The 9,736-nt window shown below is 43.3% G+C and overlaps 1 protein-coding gene across 10 annotated transcripts in view; it reads left to right on the top strand.

Annotated features, from left to right (window-relative positions):
- The first annotated feature begins 2,192 nt into the window (after positions 1 to 2,192).
- The window catches only part of pcm1 (pericentriolar material 1), a 120,283-nt gene continuing 112,739 nt past the window's right edge, over positions 2,193 to 9,736 (top strand). For 8 of the 10 annotated variants that reach the window (XR_011353538.1, XM_069924543.1, XM_069924540.1 and 5 more), the window contains exons 1-2: positions 2,194 to 2,373; positions 3,518 to 3,631. Coding sequence is in view for 9 of the 10 variants with exons in the window: in XM_069924543.1 (XP_069780644.1) it covers positions 3,527 to 3,631 (105 nt within the window). In the remaining variant the exon portion in view is untranslated. Of the gene's footprint in view, positions 2,374 to 3,211; positions 3,328 to 3,517; positions 3,632 to 9,736 lie in introns of all 10 variants that reach the window. The other 2 variants (XM_069924536.1, XM_069924542.1) reach the window with 2 other exon arrangements.

The following is a 9,736-nucleotide window of genomic DNA, read 5'->3' as shown; positions in this document are numbered from 1 at the left end:
CGAGACCAATGTTTTACAAATGCTTACCTGATTTTATACTCTATACCTTGATTGATAAAATCCAAAAATGTGTGCCTTTATTTATTTCTCAACTTGCTCTGTCAAGACTTAAGCCCCCATACTTCTAATCCCAATGCAGAAACTAAGTAACAGGCAGTAGGTTAAATGTATGAGAGGAGCAGGGTAGTTCAGAAGAGATAAAAGGTCAGAGGGATTGTGGGTTAACTGAAATTGGAGAATTCATTTTTAGGTAATTAATCTGCTTCCCCTCTGTCCCTTTCTCTCCTCCTTATGATCTATCAAGTCCTCTAACACATCCTTTTTTCTCCATTCCCGTTATTCAGTTTCTTTTCTCTCTACCATCCCCCCCCCCATTTGATCTACTAATAGCTCACATACACCTCCAACCAGATGCCTTATCCTCTCTGGGCAGTTTCCACCTGCCCACCATTCCTCCTTATTTTGTCCCCCACCCCCCCCACCATCTTCCTTAATCAGATTCCAAAAACTGAAAGTTTGTTGTCTCAAATAATCTCCTCCTGCTTCTGTTGCAATTTTTACTTTTCCTTCTCCTACTCAACTCTATTTGCCAATCAACTTTTACCAGCTCTTACTTCACCCCTCTCTCAACTGTTTCCACTTCACTTTCAGTTCAGACGAAGGGTATTAACCCAAAATGTCATCTGTTTATTTCTTTCAAAGATGGTGCCTGAACCCGAGTTCATTCAGCAGTGTTTTTTTGCTCCAGACTCCAGCTTCTGCAGTCTTTTGTGCAACATCTTTTATTGTATATTGCTTCCTCGACATTTTCTCCTATCAAAATGCAATATTTTATTCTTGTTTGGTATTAAACCATCTGTTTAACATTTGATCATTCCACCAGCCTGTTTATATTGTACTGTGAATCATCAGTATTGCTTTCACAGTTCACAATATTGTTAAGTTTTGTGTCATCCGTAGATTCAGAACTTAAAGTCATTAATATAAAGCTGCTTTCAGGTGCATTCTCCACCAAGAATGCACCTGCAGAAGTGGATACAGCCCTGTGGAATGGCCTTTCAGATGGCAGCCCTGAAAGCGCTGCGCTGTCCACCTGAACGGGACAACTGCAGGAGAGGCGACTTGGAGTGCACTCCGGCTCTCGTCAGCGCGGGAGGACAGCACAGGACGTTGGGGCAGGGACAGTGGGCTGTCAAGCGTGGCGGGTGGGGCTGTCATCTGTGGAGTGCTCTGCCACAGAGGGTGGTAGAGGCGGATTCGCTGACTATGTTCAAAAGAGAATTAGATAAGACTCTTGTGGGTAACAGAGTTAAGGGTTATGGGGATAAGGCTGGAAAGGGGTACTGATGGTAATGATCAGCCATGATCTAAAATGGCGGTGCTGGCCCGACAGGCCAAATGGTCTACTCCAGCTCCTATTGTCTATTGTGTGGGGAGGGGGCTGCCAGGCACGGGGAGGGGGGCTGTCAGGTGTGGGGATTTGGGTCACCGGTTGATTGTCATCAGCCTGCCCCCTTGCAGCTGTATTTAGGCACCTCAGGGGACTGCTCAAATGCAGAGATTATACCTCCCAGAGGAGGGTTGGTGAGTACTCATCAGAGCCGCATCAGGCCCTTTCAGGTATCCTCCCAACAGCCGCATCAGGCCCTTTCAGGTATCCTCCCAACAGCCGCATTCGGGTAGAATACGCGGCTTTACTTCGGGGTATTCTGGCCACCTGAAAAAAAGCTTAAGTCAACTAAAGCAATGGCCATCAAATTGATTTTGGATTGCCACTATTCATCTTCCTCCACTCCAAGAAAACAACCTCTTGGATCAAGTTTGGAGCCCATGTCCGACGTGAAGTGGTGCACTACTTCCAACGTTTCAACGTGGCTTCTGTGTTGGACTGAAGGTTCTCAAAACCATCCTGAAAGCTCCTTCTCCCTTTCGGGCTGCCATGGGGTGGAGATTCGTGGAATTTTCAACAGCACTCTCTGTCCACCCGATAAGCCTCTTCCTGCAAGAGAGTGTCCGAGCTGGACGTCTCCTTTTGGGCATGTGAGGAATCCAGCGCAGCCCAAACTTCCAGGTGAAACCCTGACCTCGCACCCGGAAGGAGACTGCGGAGGGACACCTTCACCCGACACCGCCGCGGCTTGTTCTGCGGGCTGGTGTGTGGAGGGGAGATTGCGTTTGTTGTGCGTCATATCCGGTCCTGTCTCTATGGTTTTAGTAACGGCTCGCAAGGGCTGGTAGGGTTTCGCGGGAGAGGGTGGGCAGAGGCGCGAGGCGTCATTCCGTTGGTGGTGCCATCACCGCCGATGCCCCCGGTGCGGCGGGCGCTGCTTTCTCTGGCCCAGCTGCATTGAGCCGTCTCGTCCCCCCCGCCAGGTGAGCCTCCTTTCTTTTCATTAACTTGGCCATGCGCAATTCTGCTTCCCGGCTGAGCGGTGTGTGGTGGTGGTGGGGGGGGGGAGGGGAGGGAGGGAGAGGTGTCCAGCCGGTGGCCGAGTGGCGGGGGGAGAGGGAGGGAGAGGTGTCCAGCCGGTGGCCGAGTGGCGGGGGGAGGTGTCCAGCCGGTGGCGGGGGGAGGGGGAGGTGTCCAGTCGGTGGCCGAGTGGCGGGGGGGGGAGGTGTCCAGCCGGTGGCCGAGTGGCGGGGGGGGGAGGTGTCCAGCCGGTGGCCGAGTGGCGGGGGGAGAGGGAGGGAGGGAGGGAGAGGTGTCCAGCCGGTGGCCGAGTGGCGGGGGGAGGTGTCCAGCCGGTGGCGGGGGGAGGGGGAGGTGTCCAGCCGGTGGCCGAGTGGCGGGGGGGGGGAGGTGTCCAGCCGGTGGCCGAGTGGCGGGGGGGAGGTGTCCAGCCGGTGGCCGAGTGACGGGGCCGATCTCAGGGTGGGTGTCCGGCCCTGCGGGTGACTCACTCGCCCGACGGGATCCCTCTGCCTCTGGGGAGCACGGGGTGAGATGAGCCCCCATCCCCATCCCCCTCTTTCTCTGTGGACGGACGAAGCCTGCTTTCCGGGACAGGAAATCCCAAGGTTTATTTTGAAGGTGGACTTTCAGATTCGACCCTTGCTTAAATTTCTCATGTAATTTGCTCTGTCAAATTTGAAAGCTAAATTACTTTGGTTTAAATAGTTGTGATGCATCTTTGTAATGTTTGTCAACTGTTTCGCTTTGGGATCCATGTGAGATAAAATACTTATATTTGTAACGTCTTTTGGCCAACAGTTTTTCTAAACTTGGTTTGTGAGCAGTTATGTACCACTTCACTACGGCTTTAATTTAGGCAGCGTGGCAACCAACATACCAATTGAAATGTCTGACTCAGACCAACGGTGCACCAGGTATAAATGTTGACATTTCCATATAAAAGTGTCACTTTGATAGGAGTATTTGTCCAATGACCAAAAACTGTACCTGTAACAAGGCAGACGTGGGAATGTTGGCTTCACTTTCGTGATCAGATCTCGAGATATTTTCAGTCAAATAATTAAAAATGTACTTGTGTCAACAAAAGTCAAACTTTGTCTCCAGTGTCTGAAGATGGCAACTGGCGGTGCCCCATTGTTTGAGGAAAGTATTGAAGATCAAGATTTGGCCAACAGGACTGTGAACAATGGAAGTCTGGATGATCAATTAAATAATCGGGTAGGATGACATTTGTTATATCAACGAGCGTGTGAGAAATGCAAACTGATGAAAGTTTAGTGCACTCCCTGCAACAATTAGTTTGTTTGTTTTAAAATTTTGCACAATTTTTGAGAAACTTGTAGGAAGAGGGTATTAATTTGAAATCTTAAGAGATAAGCTAGCATGTACAATATAGAAATTGTTTTCTTGTTCACCATTATTTTTTTTTTATGGATGCTATTTACAGATATGAAGATTATTTCGTAGTAATAATCAGGAATTCTCTTGATTACTGTCAGTTTTCTCATTTTGATAACTAAGTTCATCAACTGTACTTTTAGTGGATGAATGGCTTTATTTGTGAATTTTTCTATTTACAGGTGCAGCAAAAGTAAGATAACAAAACCAGAAAAATATTATTTTGTAGAATCATAAAAATGAAGATAGGAAACCACAGATGTGGAATCTAGAGCAAAAACATAAACTGATGGAAGAACTGAATAGGTCGAGCAGCATTTGTGGAGGCAAGGGGATGTATGATATTTTGGGTTAAGAACCAGAGTCCAGGAAGGTGGCCAGTATATAGATGGGATGAGATAAAAGCTGGGAGGTGACAGGTAGAAACAGACAAGTGAAGAGGGGAGGTTAAGGAGATGGAACTGGGAGGGGAAGGTAAAAATATGTTGGTGGATGGGAGATGGAACCAGATAGGCGAGGGGTTAGGAAAGGTGAAGAAAGGAACAAGAAACCCAGGTGAATAGTTATATGGGTCATGGCCTGATGAAATCAGATAGGGGAGAGCCATGTCTTGATAACAAGGGGGATAGGGATGGAAATGGTAAACAAATTAAGTGAGAACTAGGGTGATTGGTGAGTGCGAAAGGAACATGAGGTGTTTGGTACATGAAACTGGAAAATTCAAAGCTTAAGCCATTGAGTGGTCAGGCAGCGAAGCTGAATATGAAATATAATAGTTTGCATTTAGCTAGCAGTGGAGAAGCAGGTCTGTGTGAAAGTGGGAAAGGGAGCTAAAATGACAGAGACTGCCAATTGTGAACAGAGTGCACCTGCTCTGCAAAATTGTTGCCCTGTTTGTATTTGGTCTCTGATCTTGAGGAGGCCACATTTGTGGTCATTAAATGAAATGGAACAGTTTGAAGGAGATGCACATAAATCTCTACCTCACCATAAACGGCTCTTTAGGTTTGGGTCCCTGGATGGTGGTGAGGGTGGGGTTAGGTGCAAATGTTATAGATGCAAGGATAAGAGCCGGAATGGAAGTTATAGAGTGAGTGGCCCTTTCTGAAAGCAGAAAGGGGCAGGACAGAAGATGTGATTGATGTTGGAACTGGATAAAAAAATGATATGCTGGATGCAGTGACATAGCTCATATGTGCAGCAGGTAGTAAGAATCTTTACAGTGAACGTTAAGAGAGGATCAGCAGGGAAAAGCTTGTCCATTGTCACTACTCTCTGGCATCATGGCCTCACAGTCCGATGCTTGTAGTGTGGTGACCGAAATTGCACACAAAACTCTGGTGTGGTCTAACCAATATTTTGTGCAATTGCAAAATGGTGTCCCAACTTTTGTACTCGGGACCACTGGCAATGATGGTAAGCAGAGCAAATGGTCTTTTTAGTACTCAATCTACCTGTGTTTTCACGTCCCTTTCCCATTCACCAGCCACCTGAGTTCTTTTTTGTACCCAATCATCCACTTGTAAGGTACTATGGACTTGCATCCCAAGATTTCCCTTTACTGTCCATTTATAGCCAGTGGTGAAAAAAGTCAAACAAAAAAGTAATTCACAAGTTTTGAATTGTAATGTGGGAGTTGCAAGAGCCAGTTTTGAATAGCAAGATATATCGACTTAAAACTGTGCTTTGATTTTATTTTTTTTCTGAAATACTGTATTACATCATTTTGTGGTGACACTTGAAAACAAAGGAATGCTAAACCAAGTGTCTACCTGGAACTTAAATTGAGTGTTTCTAATGGAACTGGAGGTGACATCCAAAAATATGAAGAGAAAGTAACTGGGGAAGGAACAAAAAAAGGCTCATGATGAGATAAAAGATACAGTAGGTTAAGTGCTTGGGATGATTGTGCAAGGAACAACAAGCGATCATGGACAAATAAAGAAGGGTCTTTAATAGGTAAAGATGTGAATTATAGAATCAGTATCTGACATTGTAATATTGATTAATCCAGTGGGGTGTAAAATCCCTCATAAAATGCTGATGTACCATGGCTAGTATTTTCATTGAATTTTCATTAGAACAGTGTATGACATGAAGGATAGAGAGATCAAATTGGAAAAAAAAAGCAAATTAAAATTACAAAGAGAAGATTAGCATTATTCTTGAAGATTGAAAAGGGGTGTTTAGTTTCATTCAAGTTTATGTCATCTGATTTTACCAGTACAGCCTGATAAAACAGTGTTCTCCAGTCCACGGTGTGGAACAGTGCAAAATGTGCACACAGGCATAACACAAAACAGACAAACAATACATATACGCAGTGTGTGTGTATGTATATATTTATTTATATATTTATTTATATTTTCTTTGGCTTGGCTTCGCGGACGAAGATTTATGGAGGGGGTAAAAAGTCCACGTCAGCTGCAGGCTCGTTTGTGGCTGACAAGTCCGATGCGGGACAGGCAGACACGATTGCAGCGGTTGCAGGGGAAAATTGGTGGGTTGGGGTTGGGTGTTGGGTTTTTCCTCCTTTGCCTTTTGTCAGTGAGGTAGGCTCTGCGGTCTTCTTCAAAGGAGGTTGCTGCCCGCCAAACTGTGAGGCGCCAAGATGCACGGTTTGAGGCGATATCAGCCCACTGGCGGTGGTCAATGTGGCAGACACCAAGAGATTTCTTTAGGCAGTCCTTGTACCTTTTCTTTGGTGCACCTCTGTCACGGTGGCCAGTGGAGAGCTCGCCATATAACACGATCTTGGGAAGGCGATGGTCCTCCATTCTGGAGACGTGACCCATCCAGCGCAGCTGGATCTTCAGCAGCGTGGACTCGATGCTGTCGACCTCTGCCATCTCGAGTACTTCGACGTTAGGGATGTAAGCGCTCCAATGGATGTTGAGGATGGAGCGGAGACAACGCTGGTGGAAGCGTTCTAGGAGCCGTAGGTGGTGCCGGTAGAGGACCCATGATTCGGAGCCGAACAGGAGTGTGGGTATGACAACGGCTCTGTATACGCTCACACCAAGACACAAGAGAAACTTGTGCGTGAACTACTCTTTGCAGACGATGCCGCTTTAGTTGCCCATTCAGAGCCAGCTCTTCAGCGCTTGACGTCCTGCTTTGCGGAAACTGCCAAAATGTTTGGCCTGGAAGTCAGCCTGAAGAAAACTGAGGTCCTCCATCAGCCAGCTCCCCACCATGATTACCAGCCCCCCCACATCTCCATCGGGCACACAAAACTCAAAACGGTCAACCAGTTTACCTATCTCGGCTGCACCATTTCATCAGATGCAAGGATCGACAATGAGATAGACAACAGACTCGCCAAGGCAAATAGCGCCTTTGGAAGACTACACAAAAGAGTCTGGAAAAACAACCAACTGAAAAACCTCACAAAGATAAGCGTATATATTTATATATATTATTAATAAATATAGTAACATTACAGAGAATTATTTTGACAGACATTCAGCAGTCTTGCTGCTTGTGGGAAGAAGCTGTTCCTCAGCCTGGTTCTTCTGGCTCTGATACCTCTATCTTTTTCCCGACAGGATCAGCTGGAAGATGGTGTGTGCGGGGTGGTAGGGGTCCTCCCTGATTTTACGAGCCCTCGTTAAACAACGATCTCGGTAAATCACATTGATGGGGGGGGGTGTGGGGGGAGAGAGTGTGAGGATGACACCAGTGATCCTCTCTGCCACATTTTATGGTCCGGTGGATTGGTCTCCAATCTGATGCTCTACAGCAACCATACTACACTGTAATGCAGCCAACCTGAGTGCTCTCGATAGAGCTCATTGAAAGTTGACAGAATGGTGGTTGATAGCCTTGCCTGACTCAGCCTTTTAAGGAAGTGCAGTTGCTGCTCCTCCTTGATGAGTGAGGAGTTGTTTTGTGTCCAGGATATGTCAGTTCTTCAGTGCTCTCCACTCTGAGTTATTAATGTGTAGTGGAGGGTGGTCATATTAATTCTGGGATTTCTGCATTGTAAATAATGCATGCAACATACTAAATCAAAATAAGTAAATTACTATTTACCTTGGAAGGAATATTTAGGGACAAACTGGTGGGAAGTCGCAGAGCAGAAGGAATTTTATTCATTTCCTACAAAACATTTACTCACAAAAACAGCAAATGAAAAGAGTTGTTTTCATTAATTTTTTTGCAAAGTAAGCACATTTTATATGACTATGCCTGAAAGTGTGACAGAATGAAAATTGCAAATAACGTTAAAAAGAAAATTGTCTGTGAGCAGCTCCACGGAATCCAGTGCTAATGTGTACATGATTTTGTAAAGCAGCCCCTGCTGTGACTCCTTGCAATTTTTATTACCTTTCCTATGATGGGCCCAGAATAATGCTCAGTATTCCATAGCAGCCTTTTTTTAAAACTTTATTTAAAGATTTTATCACAGGAATAAAAAGAAAAATTACATTTAAAGAAAAGATATAAAATAAAATAATATAATTACATTACAACATTAATAACTAACTTAATTCAACCATCCCCCCTACATATACAAGAACTAAAAAATATATATATAAAAAAAACCCCACCCTTCCCCTCCCCCAAATAAAGAGTGAAGAATTAGTAAAATTAATAATATGTATTAAAAAAGCACCCACAAAAAAAAGAAAAATATGACAAATAAAAATAATTAAAAAAAGATTTATCAGATCTAAAATATCACATCTAGGAACATACTTAAATCAAACTTAATTGCATATACTTAACAAATGGAGTCCACTTCAACTTATAAAAAGACATCTTATCTTGAATTGAAAAAAATATCTTTTCCATAATTAAATAAGACTTCACCTTCAGTATATTTCTATCTTTCCAAGTAGATGCTATACATTTCTTGGCCACTGCTAAAGCTAAATAGATAAAAGAAATCTGATAATCATTTAATCCTAAATCAATTAATGATTGCATATTCCCTAATAAAAATATATCAGGATCTAAAACAACACAAATATTCCATAGCAGCCTAAGTAAGGTTTTATATGAACTCTGCATTAATAGTGCCTTTTGAAATTCATCAGTCTAATTTGAAGGTTTAGAATTAACTGTTATTGTATATAATATAATTATTTGGATACTTTCGAGGTCATTTTTCTCTACAAACGATCTTGATTTTTGAGAATGCAAAAAATAGTTCAAAATTTGCAAACTGGATGGCATCCTCTTCAGAGTGACATGAAACACACAGATGTAAAATTCTTCTGCATTGAATTGCTGTCCTAGTCCTCATATGATCATCTTTAATTCTTTTTTTCTTCCTTCTTCATTCTACCACATCATCTACCTTCCATCGTTTAAGAAATATAGAGGAAATTTCTGAAATATTCACTATGTGACAGATTTAGACAAAAATTTTTAAAAAGCAGATATTTTAAATCCTGAATTAAAAAACTGCTGGAAATGCTCTATAAATCAGGCAGCATCAATCGAATGAGAAATGCAGTTAATATTTTCAGGTCAGAGATCTTAAGTTTTGCTTTTGGTTGTAGAATGATTGAGGTAGGGTAGGAAAGGACAAGGGGAGTATTTTTGGAAAGGCAAGTTCATCATCCCTGTGGGGATTGGTTGTTGACCTAATCTGTTTGATTGATTGATGAGGGCCATTAAAGGAGATAACATGATCAAACTTAAAAGTTGTATGATCAAGTTATTTTGGTTGAACCTAAATGGAGAATAGAAATCAGATCAAGCCTGTGGGAAGAGGAAAAATTGAGGCAAAATTACAGATAACAGATTTAGATAATTATTAATCAAATGTTTGACATTAGTGAAGCCTACACCTTGTATTTTACCTTTTTATTAACTTTTGAAAAATGGCTCTTAAAGTTTAACCACATACCTTGCCGTTCACGTAAATTTATTTTGTTCAGTCTACTTTAATGTAATCACTAGGGTTTATTTTAC

The sequence above is a fragment of the Narcine bancroftii genome, chromosome 3, assembly GCF_036971445.1.
Source record: "Narcine bancroftii isolate sNarBan1 chromosome 3, sNarBan1.hap1, whole genome shotgun sequence".
Lineage (NCBI taxonomy): Eukaryota > Metazoa > Chordata > Chondrichthyes > Torpediniformes > Narcinidae > Narcine > Narcine bancroftii.
The sequence above is the reverse complement of the archived record's forward strand: the minus strand, read 5'-3'. Positions and strand labels throughout refer to the sequence as shown.